At 38.4% G+C, this 17,187-nt stretch overlaps 1 protein-coding gene across 10 annotated transcripts in view; it reads right to left on the bottom strand.

Moving 5' to 3' along the window:
- Positions 1–17,187, bottom strand: part of PBX3 (PBX homeobox 3) — a 169,232-nt gene that overhangs the window by 150,280 nt on the left and 1,765 nt on the right. For 2 of the 10 annotated variants that reach the window (XM_075015318.1, XM_075015328.1), the window contains exons 1-2: positions 14,953–16,040; positions 13,786–13,859 (exon numbers count right to left, since the gene is read on the bottom strand). In XM_075015318.1, the coding sequence (XP_074871419.1) occupies positions 13,786–13,859; positions 14,953–15,149 (271 nt within the window). In that variant the 5' untranslated portion in view covers positions 15,150–16,040. The other 8 variants (XM_075015329.1, XM_075015323.1, XM_075015321.1 and 5 more) reach the window with 7 other exon arrangements.

Raw genomic sequence — 17,187 nt, 5'->3', positions numbered from 1 at the left:
TTTTCCCCAAAGATAGCTTTTCAGCATCTCTCTTTTTCTATTTGTTCTCTCACAATTTAAATTATTAAATATCAAAATAGCATGGAACTGAAAACAACTTTCAAAGTATGTAAAAATGTATTGAAAACTGTATTCATACATGTAAAAGGTACTGTACTCATTCTGCGGGATTATATTAACGTGATTGTTACAGGCACCATTGCTGAAAAGAAAATATGTTTTGACTGTTCTCTGGATAAGGGACTCCCATTAGGATGTTTTTTAATCATTCAGATATATCTCAGAGCTGAAAAAGGGGTTATTGCAGATATTAGCATGGGTTGTGGTTTTTAATAGGATTAATTTAAAACACATAGCAATATTTGAAGGCAGGGATTTAAGACAAGTAGGCTGAGTCTTTAAACTTGTAAAATATGATCAACATTGCATTTCAACATCAGGAAGCAAAGGCTGCAATTTTGGAAAAAAGGAGGGGGCTGTTTAATATAATATTAAGACACGAGTAGGCAGTGGTGTTTACACTTGGGCTAAAAATGTATTTGTTAATCCAAAAATCTGGGGGTAGTTAAACTTTTGGCTGTATTTGTAAATAAAACTGCAATGATTTCTGCAGCTGGACAGTTTACACCTTCACATGACAGTGAGATGGGACAAAATATGCGACGCAGGCAAAAGCATACCCGCGAGTCGGAGACTTGGCGAGTTAAATAAAGCAGATTTGTAAATGGCAGGGTACTCTCAGCAACGACGTGGTTCTTGCTCTGAGGCAACCGATCGAGCAGAGCGGCTCAGCGGCACTTGACAACAGCAGTGCTCCCACAATTGTAACCCTCAAATCCAATCAATCCTTGCTCTTTGCATTTCAAGCAGCTCCTGGCTGCCACAGCCTGAAGATAACTATTTTACCACCTCTGTCATGCCTAATTAACAAGTCAGATGTACAATTTAGAAATTTTGCAATTAACCTGCTAAAATATTGCTGGAGGATGCTAATTGTTATGCCAGTTGCCATAAAAGCTCATTTGCATAACTTATGTGTGAAAAACAATTATGAGCGGCGTTCACAGACGCGGTCCACAAACTGCTCCTAGCTACGGATGAGAGGGCCACAGAAACACTTAATTCATTGCCCACAAAATTATGTTCCCCCTTTTCTTAGACAGCATCTGTTTTGTGAAGCCATATTCATAGAAAATCCCCAAATCAACAATTAGAAGCATATGTAAATGTGCGATTACTGTTCTTTTTCTTTCATTGACAACTTCCCCTTTTCCTGTGCATGAGGAGGAGGGAAGGGGATGATAAATGCTCCACTGTTCCAATTCCCTTGCCCCACAAATAGGAAGTACATTTGGCAGTGCCAGTGAGATTGCCAGCCCACCAGCCAAGAGGCAGCCATTCTCCTTGGCTCTATCTAGTCTTTGCAGAAGGATCACTGGGGGCCACTTTCACAACAAAGAACCTAAAGTCAATTGTTTCTTCCCTGAATAGGCTTCTGTTCTTCAGCATATATTTACTGAGACAGTTAGGGCAGATTTTTGCCATTAAATTGAAGTCTGTAGAACATGGTTGTTGTACAAATATTTACATTAGTGCTGACCACTGCCTTATTGCTGCACTTGGAGAGAACAATATTCCTAACCCTACTGATCTTGTTTCAAAGGCCCCATTTTTTTTTAGTTCCCATGAGAAAAAAAAATTTAAAAATAGTTTCATATACTTAAGTGTATTATTTATAAAAATTAGTGACTAAAAGTACATTACCCTCTCATGATACGTTATTTGGGACTGAAAAAGAAATACCCTTCCAAAGGCCATTCTAGTTTGCAATTGTCTAATAAGTTCATATTAAGCACATGTAAAAAAAAGCAAGAGCGATTTTATGAAGAGGAAAGAGGATGAGGATTGTAGTGGTGTTATTTTTAAGCATGGAACATGTTTATATTTTTGCAAGATTCAATAGCTCATTAAATAGAAATAAGCTAAATATAGTCAGTGTAGACTTTTACTTCCAACCCAATGCAATCACCTCACATCATTACACTCACATGACAATGCTGCCTACTCCCTTCCAAAATATTAGAGTTAAAAGTTACATAACAATCATGGTGATTAAACAGCAGCTGTTATGATAATCAGTCAGTAACAGGAAATTGATTTGTTTAGTGCTAGCAACTACAATATTATTAGACTCAGTATATTGAAAAGAAGAAATATTTCCTTTATTGAACACAAAATGCCATAAATTTAAGTAAACCAAAATTAGTTCATGTAATACACTGACATCCAAGTATTTATGTATATAGAGCGTATCATTTAATTTTCAGACATTCAATTTCTATACTTGGTCACAGTCAAAAGGTCAAGAACCAACAAGTCAATAAGTTCCCAAGGATCATATTGATATCATGTCACTGCCCCAACAAATGGAGAGAAAGTAAGAAATAATTCTCAGCAACGCACTGAGGGTGAAATTTACCCCTGTGCAGCACTCACTCCCCCAAGGCCTATGCACTAGTTAAGTCTTTTACATTGGACTTAAAGGTGCCAAAGGACTTGTATGGGTTCACTGCACGGGGGCAAATTTCACTTAACAGCCAAAACCTTCTCGCACTGAACTCTTGACAAAGCTCCCATGGACTTCTGAGGAGCAAGGATTTCACCTGCAGCCACTGCTAATGTAAAACCTAAGACATTCTGCTTTTAAAAAAGAGAAGGGGAGAGAGAGATTCTGCAACAAAGAAAAGAAATAGGAGGTAAAAAACGGATAGTTCCTACTCTATTTGAATAACAAGTGAAAACTAAAAATACTTCCGCTGCATGTTATTACCAACTGTATCACTGGGTTTTATAGTGGCAGGACTGTGCTATAATTTTTGAGAGAACTTCAGCATAAAGATCCATAAACCCAACCACTCCTGTAATGCATCACCTTATCTAGTGCACAATCATTTCCACAACTTTTCATGTTAGTATAATTTGTTCAAAAATGGTAATAAATATATATCTGTGAAGTCAAATAAGAATCATTGCACAATCTCTACAGTAACTTGTTCTTACTAGTGACAGTTACTCCTGAAGCCAGCATCTACTATATAAGGGAAAAAAAGCAAACATCTCAGTGTTATTTAGTACAATTACAAATATTCACTAAAAGCATGACAAGCTTTTTTTTTTTTTTTACATCAACAAACATTTGTAATTAGTGCTTTAAATATCCTGCCAATTGTTTAATGATATCTGTGAACAATCACCAGCAAACTAAAAAAAAAAAAAAAAAACACTGTTTATTGTGGACAATATTTTTTAAACCACTGAATTAAAAAAAAATTAAAATCATGACCCTGTTATTATCATCCCCAGTTAACAAAGAGAAAAGCAAATCATCTAAGGAAAGCTTAAGCTAGATATCGTTCAATAGGTGCGACATCCTTCAGCAATAAAATAAGATAAGTAATAATGGCCACTAGGAACGGATTTGATGGACTGCTATATTTTATATATCATAGCCTTTGAATGATACTCAGAACCTGCATAACACTTTATAACTTCAACATATACAGTATTATAAATATTTGTTTATTAATCCTTGCAATGATCGTCAGTGGAAAATTTTATCGATAGGTTAGCTGAGACAGTAAGGCTGTGTCTAGACTAGCCTTGAACTTCGAAGGGGACATGGTAATTAGGGTGTTGGGAGATGTACTGCATATGCAGCACTTCACTAGGCTAAATCTCCCCCGCGGCAACTTCAAAGTGTAGAACTTCGAAGAGCCCATTTGTGTGTAGCCGCAGGTCAGCCATGGGTACTTCGAAGTGCCTACATTCCTTCAAAGTCAACATTTGGAGGAGTAAAGGGACTTTGAAGGCGTGCAGGCACTTTGAAATACCAGCAGCTGACCTACGGCTACACACAAGCCAGCTCTTCGAAGTTTCACTTCAAAATTGCCGCAGGTGAGATTTAGCCTAACGAAGGGCTGCATATGCATTGCAGCACTTCATTAGTAATCTCCCAATACCCTAACTACAATGCCCTCTTCGAAGTTCGGGGCTAGTGTAGACACAGCCAAAGTGTAAAACCCTGACCCCACTGAAATCAGGACAAAACTTCCATTACCTTCAGTTTGTCTCCTCTGCAGTGTAACCAAGAGTAACTTTCAAGCTCCCACTCTTAAATACTCGATATACTAGATTATACCCTTTCAATGCCCCATAGTTTACATTAAAAGGCCTATCTTAAGGTTAACATAACCTTAAATTATGTATTTATTATTTAGTGCTTTCATTCAAGAGGTTGTAACATGAAAGTGAACATTTGCTGAATTTTGGCACTTTAGGTTACTTTCTATGAGAAAATTTGGTTTTGTGATTTCAGAAGCTATTCTATTTCCCCTCTTAACTCCAAAACCATTTCATTTTGTCAATTAAAGTTTCCAGGTTGTGAATTCCTAATGAAGATTTATTTGTTCAACTAGTTTGGGGGTGGTCAGGATTAAAAATAACCAAGTATTTTATTTACAGAAGCAGTTAATGGGGCAACATGGTAATCATATTTCACTAAAAATGCGGTAAGGATTCTTAATCCATAGAGAGAGGTCTTTATTCTCCTCTTTATGGGCATGCTTGTAGCTACTATTTACATTACTGGAAGTTACACATGAGCACAGATGCCAGGGTGTGCATGCCAGTTACAACGACTTTGATAATCCGTATGGCTCTGAAGAAGTTACTAGGGTTTATTGTATCTTATGTTATGATGTTAAAAATTCCCCAACAGTGATAGAAATCAGTTGCCAGAACTATGCAGCCCCACACTGAGAGGCACTGGGGCTTCATTTTTAATTACTGGAGCTTATCTCAAGCATGATGGTTCTAACACTACTCCCTGATTGGCTTTAAGATAATGAGCTATGAAGGAGATGTGTACAGTGGAGACACACAAATCCACATATCCCACAAGTAATTGGGGATCGAGCCGGGGAAATTTAAATTTTTCATTGTCCTGCATTATTTGTGATATTTTTGTACATTTCTGTAAGAAAAGAGAAACTGAACTACACAACTGTATTTAAGAGATATGAGAGTCTGAACTGAATCCACAAGAGCCAGAAAATTTTGAGCTAAATCAAAGACTATCTTTGACTCATCCCACGCTGCCATAGTACTGCAGGGTCTCAACACAGTTATCTTACGACTCATATATACTCTAATAAATAGGTTAAATGTGTTGAGTTAAGGGCAGAGTTTAAACATTAACTCAGAATTCCCTTGCTTTTATGGATTTAAGTCAACCCTTTAATGCTACTTCAAATGTCGTTTCTGGCAGCTGAATAAAATCTATGGCCAGTGTTACAACTTCTTCCTTCCCAAATGATCCCAATTATATCTCCAATTTACATAAAAAAACATGGAACACCCTACCACTGAGTTAGTATGATAAAAGCTCCAGGCCCGATTCCCCTGGTATCCACATGGACCACTGACTTCAGCTCTTCAGCCCCTCTGAAGTCAGGAAGTCTGGGGGCTAAAACTGGCAAGAACAGCAGTCCTGTCATAATTAGCACTGATCAGAGCTTACAATTCGAAGTGACAGGGTATATCTGAAATAATACCACAAGAATCAGATGACGCAAAGATTCTAATACTTTTCTTTTCTCAAGGTACAGTAACTGAATACAATGAAATTCTTCATGTTCGGTATCTCCCATTAGATCAATTAATATTCAGAGAAAGCCTTTCACATGAAGTTTAAATAATCATAGAAAGAGAAAAAGAATCACCAATGTTCTAGAAGCTTCTCTAGACCTTTCAATCAATTTTATTTATATGCAAAACCAAGAGAAACTCAGAAAAAACAAAGCTCCTCCTGATGCTAAAGCTCTCAATTTACTGACAGGCAAATGGCTTCATGCTGCCACTTAATCTCATTTCTTGCATAATGCCCTCTAATTAGCATATCAAAGTGAATTAATACTTCTAGGGCATTAGCAATGGGAAAATCTGCTCCAGGCTTCACAATAGCAGTTAAGCAAGAGCCAAGAAATCCTCAAAAACACCACAAACCACTTTGCATTGCAAAACTGTTCAATTTATTTATCTTCTCTCTCTAAACACTTTTACCGCACACTGTTTTACTACTGTTCGCCAAACAAAATGATAATTGCCAAAGTTACCAGCATCTGTAAAGCCTGTTTAGAATCTTAATTTAGATCATGTAGTGGAAGCTCTCTAGATACTTTCATTTGCTTTGTCATATATGTAAACATACACTGAAAATGTTGTTCTTTTAATTTTTTTAAAAATTCAAGGTAATATTATTTAATCCACTTTTGTATCTACAATAAATAAATAAAAATCAAATCAGACTAGAAAACAACCTGCTGGACAATGAAGATTAAGAGATTAGCTTTCAAATTGATGCATAATAGAACTATAACATGAAGTTTTGACCTGCAAACATACGATAGAGAAACTCCCAAATAATTGATTGATTTGTAGTATTATAGGATCCATGTTATTCATTGATTCTGATATTAGCACAACAAATTCACATGGACCGTGCAACTAGAAATACAATTTCTCTTGAACAACAGAATGTAAATGAAACACACTAAGATGAAATAAGATAAAGTGAATTCATAATTATTTTCTTTTTATGCTTCTCTGCAAAATGTTCTGTTCCAGCTGCCCTGAGCAACAAACACACTGCGATAGTGGCTGCATCAAAAATTATTTTCTTGAAAAAAAAAAAAAGCCTACTTTCAATAACTGATTATTTAGTTTGTAAAGTAAGGGTTATAATTCATAAACAAGGACTTGAAGAGATCAGAAACTTCTTCATCTATGAACTAATCATCATTCACCTTGAGAAGATTCTGTAAAAATTGGGTAGAAGGGACATAAATTTAAAAACAACTCCATAACAAAATTAAAAATAAACAACAAAGCAAGCATAATCTACACCTATAACTAGAGTTTAAGTTTTCAAGTAAGGCTAAGACAAGTTGAGGAAGAAAATGTCAAGTTCAGACATGTAGCTCTGTTTCTATTTACACCTTCTAAACAATAAGAAAAAATATTAAAAATCACAAATAAAATTACCACAGCTATTTATCTAACATTTTCCCCCTTTCGAAAGAATATATGTAGCCCCTATCGGTGAAAAAAATAAAGTATGGTACTTCATGTTCCCTTCATATGTTTACTTAGGTTGTAAAGATAACTGAGTGAAACAGCTCTAATGTCCAGTTGAAAAGCATAATTCATCAGTTTGGTTGATGTACTACTCTAACTTTATAAAAGCAGGAACTATGAGAAGTGACACAAACTTTAATAATTTATATTAAATATTGATGGAAATTATTTACTCCATTCACACTTAAAGACATGAATTGCCTACCAGCGAAAAGCAAACGTGACAAGAGGTCAACATGATGGTGAAAAAAGACAGGCTGTGTCAGGCATGTGTTATCTGAACCATGCTGATCACCTTGATAAGCGAATAGCATTAAACATGACTGCTGAGAAAACAAACAAAGCATTTTTCTCATGGTGTCAATTCCCAGAATACAAACAACTACATCTAATTCCATCAATTACACAAGAAAGTAAAAGTGGAGGCCCTATTTATTTTGACTTTTTAGTATATAAACTTATTCGTTCCTAATGTTATTTAAAATATTAAATTGCTTCAAATGCAATAAAAGGTTTAAATACAGATGCAATATACAATGCAGTAAAGTAAGATTGGTTGGCTTATATTTATCTGAATTTTTTAGACTGTTTTATTGTTCTGTATCACATGTGAATATTTTAATTCTGCATATGCTTGTCTAAGATACATTGCAATATACATGACTGTTTCACACTAACTGATATTTACTTTAAATCAGGATAGTATAATATCCATATCATGGAAATGTATATCTTGTACTGATAGCGAAACAAACCTGGTGGACACATCTATTACCTGTGTAAAAGAAGGGATGGCCTTGGACGGCTGGGCTCACTAACTACTATTATATTTATGGATACCAAATAAAAAATATTTGTAAATTCCAAAGACCATAAAATAAACCTGGTGGTAGCGCTGGTAGCTCAGAATCATATTAAAATATTTGCAAACGCACAAGCTTATTTCATATTCAAGAATAAAATGAAACCCTCTCAAAATGAGGTAGAAATTAAAAGAATTACCTGCTCATATAGAACTAGTATTAAAAAATAGGGCTAATATTATCTTTAAGGGGAGGGAAAGATGGTTTGGAAACAGATCCCTGTAACTAAGTGAAAGCTTGTGTGTTATTTAACTATATGAAGGAGCTCTGAAATGGCTTGGCGTAAGGGTAGTATGCAGTAACAAGTCCTCTAAGACAAAATGTCAGATGTTTTGTTGGAGGGAGGAAAAAACCACAAAAGCCGTTCTTTTTCTTGGCCAAAAATTAAATTAATTAATCAAATAAATCTCACACTGATGAAAGAACCACCATGGAGATGGCATTTTGTCTCTATGTAGGTTTGGAACTGATGACATAATGGCAATCAGATATTTAATTCAATTTAATTCTTACTAGTTCACGAGACAAAGTGATACCAGTACCATTAAGGTGGTAGACGTGGCAGAACCTACTACTGGATGAATGAACTGGAATATGTTTAATAAAGAGATACTTTTTTAGAATATACCATGTAATAATTTTGTGATATTTTAGCTGATTGCTCCTTACAATTCTGAATGTTAAAAAGGAAAAAATAAACAATTGCACACAAAGATGTAGATTTTTAATTCACATTGTTTATTTTCTAATCTAGCCAAAGTGAATTAAAAATTACACTAAAGAATTTGATAAAGGGCATATGAAGACTGAATATTTCTATTTTAAAACAACACTTGAATAATAACATTGCAATTTAATATTTTAAAAATAGCTTAGCTAAATTATGTTATTCTATCATTCCACATTTATCTTTTAACATTTAATTAGAAACTGTTTTCATTTTATTGCCAATTATTGACCTTTTATTATAATTTTTGAATAGCAAAAAGTTAAAATGAATTTAATATAAGAAAACAATTGAGCAGATACAGTAAAAAGAACCAAATTGAGGGAGGAGTTGATTTTTTTAAATTTTTACTGCAAGAGGGGGAAAAACCTGAGTCCTTTCCAATGCTGGCTTTATCATGGCCAGTTTGGTTGATATGCTGTGAAATCCTTAAGAGATGTCCCTGAAAATCTCCAAAGAATTGGTCCATGTCAGGGTTTGGTTGTGGAGTGAGGGCAGGAGATAGCCCTTTAATCATCAGACTAGCGATGGATGGCTAGTTTTGCTGGTAGCAATAAAAACAGAGGTTTCAGTTTACCTGGAAAATAACATGGAATTAATCTGATTGTTAACTTTGCTGCTCATCTGTTTTCCATACCTAAAAATATTTTCACACTTTGAAACAAAAAACTCTGCATGAAGGCAGAGCATTTTTAAATGATCATTTACTTCCTCTCTTTAGACATAAAAAATAGTTCAACCAGCCCAACCAGCCAAGCAGGCCTTTCTCTTCCCCTACGGACACCTCCTGCAGTCGAGAAGTTCATTAAGTTTTATGATCTTCCCAAGTCAGTCCTGCTTATAAGCCTCAGAAAGGCCACAAATCTGGCAAACCATCATGTGTGCCATTAGGCATTACTAGTAAATGAATGCTATTTAAGGTTTGTGGTAACAGTAAATTAAGGTTTGGTTGGCAGCTGCCACTGTTTGGATTTTTTGAACAATTTTTAAGAACAACATAAAAAGGAAAGAGGCTATGATGGTACACATCATCTATCAGTATATCTCAATAAAATGGAATTCCACTGGGAAATAAGTGCAACTCCCTAACCATTTTTAAGAACATCACAATTAAATATATTTTCATTTATATTTGCACATGTAAATAAAGCACATCAGGTATTGAAATTTACTAGCATATAAAGAAAAGCACATTCTGAACCTAAGCTTTCCTTAACAGTAAACAGTGTACATACAAAAATAACACACATACATCAGTCTCAAAACAAAAAGCAGTCAACTAGCACTTTAAAGACTAGCAAAATAGTTTATTAGGTGAGTTTTAACTATTTTGCTAGTCTTTAAAGTGCTACTTGACTGATTTTTGTTTTGATAGTGTATAGACTAGCACAGCTTACTCTTTGTTACTATACATCAGTCTGTGATATCTACTGATAGGAGGACAGAAAAACTGACACAATGGTATGCAACAGATGTGACTCCACAATAAGCATATAACTTAAGATTCTGTTGCGATGTCTAAGAGAACAGATGCAGATAAAAATGTAACAATGCAGCCACTAAACAGATCCATTTTCCTTCTCTCTCTATTTTACTAGAAGAGGGTCAGTAAAACTTTGGGGCTCAATTTTCTTTGTATCAATTAAATAAATAAGTGGCAGTTAGTCATCTTTATGAAAACTTGCTACCTGGTGGCTGCCTTTAGGAATGCACATACCAAAATATGTACATGTGTGTTTGCTTTAAAGTAGATTCATATTGAACATAATATTTTAAATGGTAAAAATAAACAAACATCAGATTAGATTTTGTAAATAATTACTTTGTACATAATAAATATCTCATTGAAAAATTCTTTTCTTATCTACTTCTAAATATGGAAGAGTGAAACATCTTCAATAAACATAATATATCTACTAACCCTTGAAGAAATGGATTGTGGTATCTATAAACATCTGACATGATTAATTCACCTAAATTTGGGGGCTCCCCTAAACATTCTCTTTCTACCAATCTACCAAGGTACTCACTAACTGCACTGAACAGTAATACACCAGCAAATTATTAAAAATGAATGCAATTAAAAATAAAAATGACTGCATGGTTGTTGCCTTACTTAATTCCTTTTTTCATATAACTTAAATTATACTTTATGCAGAGACAAAGTATTTCTGTCCCCTTAAAACTAGGTAGGGATGAACCATGACAGTAATTTCTCTTACTAACACTAAAATAAACTTTTCCTCAGATTATAAATGATTAATTATTGAGGCACAATTCAATTGCAGTTTGATTCAATTATTTGAGCAAAAGACAGTGAAGATCAATGAGTAAAAATCCCTACTTTACTTGCATCCCAAACTGTTTATCCTGCACATTCGGAATTGTTTGGCAATAGATGAATATTCACACCTTTTTCTCATGGAATCAGATCAGAGAAAATATGCTAGAAATTGCTTTCACATTTTCTTTGCTTTGCTAACATTTACTAAATGTCTACACAATCATTTAATCTCAAATGGGAGATCCTGAATGAATATCCCCCTATGGGAACAGTTTTGAAGTTGGGGGGGGGGCGTTCACCTCCATCAATCACTCAATGCATTAATCCTATCCCTTCCCAGTTGTTGGGGCTGGCAGGATCTCGCCTTTGGCCAGACGGACGCCTTCACTCTTTGTTAGGTCGTAGCTGTTTTACAAAAGAGGTAACTTGCAAACTTGGCTCCACAATCAAAACACAAAAGCAACTCAACTTACAAATTATCAGGGAAATCCACACAAACATTTGAAATCACAAAATCTCTTCCTCTCTCAGTTTCCTTCTCCCTTCTGAAGCAGCAATGGCCTTACCAAGAGCCCACTGCCAGTAATCCCTGTCTCTGAAAAGACTTGTTTTTAATTCTCAACTCACCTCTGACATGTGGTTGACTACACTTCCATTTCAAAGCAGTGAGGCTAAGCCCTGTGCAAATAAGTGATCGCAGGACCTACGCCTCCTTAATTGAAATCTGGCTGCTGCAAAATGTCTAAACATCAAAGGCAGGTTGTTTGATTAGCTCTGGAGCTGGCTGAGCAAAAAGTTTTGAAAAAGACAAGAAAACCAATATCAACCAAACAGGGTGTGGGGGGGATTTTAACAGTGATCAAGACACAAAGGATGTATGTATGTGTGTGGCGTAGGGAGGGGAGAAATCATTCCCCTTATCCAGAGTAATATAATGCAATATAAAGCAGAATCAATCTTAATATTCACAACACAGTCAATACCCCAGTGCTTAGCTGTCAGCAGAAACTAAAGTGGAGTCCTGATAGCAGGGAAACCTTTGGACATTAAGCAGCATAATTTACTGAGAACTATGCACTTTTAGGTTTCTTATTTAAGATTCCCTGTAATTTAATGTTTGATGTCTTATTCTATAGCCGTATGTATATTTTTGTTTGCAGACCGCAATTGAGAACTGTAATTTTTAAGAGTAACTAGTCAGACCTTAACAATACACTTAGTTCTCATAATGTTACATATAATACTTTTCACAATCCACCCCTCTAAAAAGTGAGTATTTTTCCTCCACTTACAATCAGTGGGGTCAAAGAGCACATACACAAGAGGATGCAAATTTTCAGTATAGCCTAACAGCGTATCTTAACAAAATTAGTTTTTCAACACTTTTAGGAAGAAAAATTCTGGTGTTTAAAATGCTGCACTAAAAAAATTAAGGCTTTGCTCTGCTTCCTGTAAATATAGGCAGAAAGCATTCTACCACTTACACACTCTTATCTTCACTCTGTGCAATCTAGCCGTTAGCATTCTTGTGTCCTAAGTATTACAGCATTTTCATTTTTGTTGTTTTCTCTTAAAATATGAAGCATCCAAACAGAATAATTAATGCTTACAAAGTTTACTGATTCCTTTAACATATTCTCTATTATATGAAGAAAGAAATTTTGTATAGCATGCCTATATATGATTAATATTTGCATGCTTGGAAGCTGTACTATATAAATGGCAAGTTTTATTGCTATAAGAGAAATATTGTACATCGAGGTTAACCCCCAATGCACTTTTAACCTGTATGTGTTGAACAAGCTGTGGAACTAGGATTCTAAATACACTTTTTAAATGGTGTTACATTTTGTTACCACAGTTGCCTGAAATCTCTTGTCAAAATCTTAACTGTATGATGTAAAATGTAACTGTAAATATATAAGCGTATGTACTACTAACATGATTCTACTCTTTCTATTGTATATTATTGGAAAACATTTTCTAGAAAACATAAGGGGGATTTCTATATTGTCTATAGATATGTGAATAGAAATATATACTGACAAATACTTATGTATATATTTAACCCTCATATGATAAATATACATAGAAATAAATGTATTATACAAGGTATATACACATGTGAACATGTGTGGGCATATTTATATACACATGCTCACCTCCTTTAACATTTCTTAGGCCTACAGTTAATTTCCTAAATAAGGCAGCAGTCTGAATCCGTCAACTGAATGTGTCCAATAACATATATACTGCTAATTGCACAGATAAACAATGAGGTGGCCCGAGTCAAACAAAGTTGCCGGCTGTGCGGTTCCCTAGCTCTCTACGCTGCAATTGGCTTCTCCAATCTCACATTGCTCCTTTAAGAAATTGACACACAAACAAGGCAGAGAGAGGGCGAGACAGCCTGGTTGCTTGGTGTTGCTTCCCTGATTGCAGCCAGAGGGGGAATTTACTCTGTGGACGGTGACACACGATTATTTTCATCTACATTTCATTTTACATCGGGATTATGAATTGTAAAATTTGCTCCAGATTTATTACATTCTCCCCCTCCCCTCCCCAAGATCAGAAGCAGGAGAGGAGGCAAATGATCAAAGATGGCTGCGGTGCCTAAAGCAGCTCCCAGGCTCGCAGAATCTAGGCGTCGAGAAGTATTGCAATATTTACCTATTGGGGGTCAGTATAAAGCCATGTTACTCCTGGTCTCTTACCTGTTTTCTCTTTGATTTCACACAGGACACTGAACAGAGCAGGCTTCATTCTGTGGCAGTTCAGTGCATGCTTTCTGAAAAACAGATAGAAAAAACAAATGCATTAGCAAAAGCTATTTGATAATATGGCGCCTTTCCACAATAAAACTATTTAATTGTGCCTCTGTATTTTACTGTTTATCTATCCATGCAAAGTAATAGAAAGTAAAGTTAATTACAAGTGACAAGGAATCTTTGGCTACAGCTTTTGACTGCTGTGGGGAGGAGGGGAGTACATATTTGCCCTGTAGGCTACCAGGCAACATAATCATATTGTGTGAAAAGTAGCAAACATTAAGAAAGAAATGTGAGGATATTTAAATTCAGGGACAAGATGAGCAAATAAAAGGGTGTTTCAAATGCCTGCTCTCATTCATCACCAAAGCAAGGACTTGATGACAAGTCAAGATCCAGGTAGCCCAGCCTGCTTGCCACTTACTGACTTGTGACGCTCAAGAAGTTTGGTTTTCAAACCGTGTTTTAAAGGGCTCCCCCTCCCCATTTATTTTAAGTCAATTCGCTTTATGTAAATTCCCTGATACACTAGGTGTATAAATCAAAGCCTCTCTCGACTACTTTTCATTCCTTTACATAGAGCTCATTTGTTCAAGGGGGGAAAACTTCCAGAGTTCACATTCTTCGTTTTGTATTTACAGTACTGTGATACCAAACACTGAGGGTTTTCTCGAAGCAGTATCTTGTCAGCTTTGTAATTCTTCTGCCACCACTTCAGGGGCAGGAGAGAAGGGGGAGGGGGGGTGGCGGCAGAGTTACACTTCTTAACAAGAAATCAAAGTCTCCTGAAGAACAAATATTGCGGGATGGTGATTTTTAAATGAGTGTCAACCAGATAGTGTCTAAAAACATGGAAATGAAAAAGAATATATAAGCAACAGCATTCCACGCATAGATGCAAATAAATGGAACAGAAAAAAAATGGTACAAGCATCACATTTATATTTTACAAATTAACAGCAACTTAGTTTTTGCCTTTGTTGTTTGAAATTTCTCCTACAGTATTAAGAAGTTGTTCTAATTGTGAGACTCCTGGTCTCTGCAGAAGAGCAAGAGGGAGAGCAACAAAAACCACACACACAAAAAGACAAGGTTTAATTAGACGAAACCAACTTTGCTTGTGCCTCATCCAGGCTTTGGTCAGTGATGGTCATGATCTGATGGAGGATGTCGCCGATGTCTTGTTTTCTGCCGTCGCCGTCTGCCCCTTCATGTCCATGGGGAGGAGGCAGAGCCATCCCCCCCTGCACCGAGTGGCCAGCCAGGTTCACACCGGCAAGAGTCTGCAACATCCTGGACTGATCATCCATACCTCCTACCGCAGCCCAATCAATGCACTTTCAGAGACAGCAGCAGGAGAAACGGCAAAAAGAGCCTCACAATCAGAAGCAGGAGGCTTGTGCTTGGAAAATAAAATGCAAATAAATCTCTGGCTCTTGCAGTCAATTTCAGTTCCTGCTTGTTGTTATTTTACTCTTGCAAATTAAAACAACAACAACAGTATTTAGTATTTCACCGGATCTCAGCTGTTTATTCCTCTCTTCTTTCCAATGCAGTAAAATCACTCCTTTCTTTAGTTACAATCTTCTTTCATCATATTATTATTTCTGGCTTGGATAAACGAGTTGATAAGGTTTTTTGCAGTTTTCTCTCTCTAGCACAATCTTCGTCCAAAGATTTTTTTCTTCTTCTCTTCCTTTTAATTTTATTGTTGCTTTTTATGTCTTTCCTCCACTTGTCCAAAAATAATATTCTTCTCAAAAAAGGCAAAATTAAAAAAAAAAAATTAAAAAACCAAACGTGTTCAAATCCTTAAAAAGTTAGGAGGGTGGCAAACAGCAAAAACCACAACAAACCAAACAAACACCCCCATCCCCAAATTGCAACATTAAAAAAGCCCAAGAAAACACAAACACAGATGAAAAAAATTAATTGCCCTCCCCCAAAAATAACAACAAATGACCCCAAGTCTGTACAATGGGGGTAAAATTGCAGCTATCAAAAGTTTGAACTTGTGCAAAGAAAAGAGCGGAAATAAAGGGGGAAAGAACTGTAAAAAAATTAATTACACACTCTCTGCAAAGCAATGTGCAAAAATATCAGCCAGCTGGAATTTATGAGCCCAGCAGCCCAGTGACTGTGTGTGTTTTATGTTGTTTGATGGCCGCTTTGGTGAGGGATTGACAGTCTGCCAATGCCACTCACTCACCCTGCAGACGTGTCACCCTGTGAAGGAGGAGAGAGGCAGAGAGAAAGCGCGAGCGCGGGGACGTGGGAGCCAGGCGAAGCCACGCCCCCTGCCCTCCCCTTCCTCCTCCCCTTCCGAGAGCGCGCGCGAGAGAGACGGGGGAGCCCGGCTGAGGCACTTCCCCTGCTGCTCCTGAGAGAGACGGGGGCGCCAGTCTCAGCACCGCCCCTCCCGCGGCCACGCCCCTCCTGACTCCAGGACCCGAGATTCCGGGAGTAGACCCGCCCCCTGCTCCCCCCTCAGCCCCCAGCTCTGCTTGACTGACTCCCCCCACCCACCTGCGCCCCTCCCAGTGCCCTGTCACCTGCCCAGCCCTCCCCCACCCACCTGCGCCCCTCCCAGTGCCCTGTCACCTGCCCAGCCCTCCCTCCCACCTGCCCCCCTCCCAGTGTCCTGTCACCCGCCCAGCCCTCCCCCACCCACCTGCGCCCCTCCCAGTGCCCTGTCACCCGCCCAGCCCTCCCCCACCCACCTGCGCCCCCCCCAGTGCCCTGTCACCCGCCCAGCCCTCCCCCACCCACCTGCGCCCCCCCAGTGCCCTGTCACCTGCCCAGCCCTCCCCCACCCACCTGGGCCCCTCCCAGTGCCCTGTCACCTGCCCAGCCCTCCCTCCCACCTGCCCCCCTCCCAGTGTCCTGTCACCCGCCCAGCCCTCCCCCACCCACCTGCGACCCCCCAGTGCCCTGTCACCCGCCCAGCCCTCCCCCACCCACCTGCGCCCCTCCCAGTGTCCTGTCACCTGCCCAGCCCTCCCCCACCCACCTGCGCCCCCCCAGTGCCCTGTCACCTGCCCAGCCCTCCCCCACCCACCTGCGCCCCTCCCAGTGCCCTGTCACCCGCCCAGCCCTCCCCCACCCACCTGCGCCCCTCCCAGTGCCCTGTCACCTGCCCAGGCCCCCGCACCCTCCTAGTGCCCTGTCACCTGCCCAGCCCTCCCCCCACCTGCGCCCCTCCCAGTGTCCTGTCACCTGCCCAGCCCTCCCTCCCACCTGCGACCCCCCAGTGCCCTGTCACCTGCCCAGCCCTCCCCCACCCACCTGCACCCCTCCCAGTGCCCTGTCACCTGCCCAGCCCTCCCCCACCCACCTGCGCCCCTCCCA

This window comes from Carettochelys insculpta, chromosome 21, assembly GCF_033958435.1.
Source record: "Carettochelys insculpta isolate YL-2023 chromosome 21, ASM3395843v1, whole genome shotgun sequence".
NCBI classification, from domain to species: domain Eukaryota; kingdom Metazoa; phylum Chordata; order Testudines; family Carettochelyidae; genus Carettochelys; species Carettochelys insculpta.
Note: the sequence above shows the minus strand (reverse complement) of the source record. Positions and strands in the feature narration are given on the sequence as shown.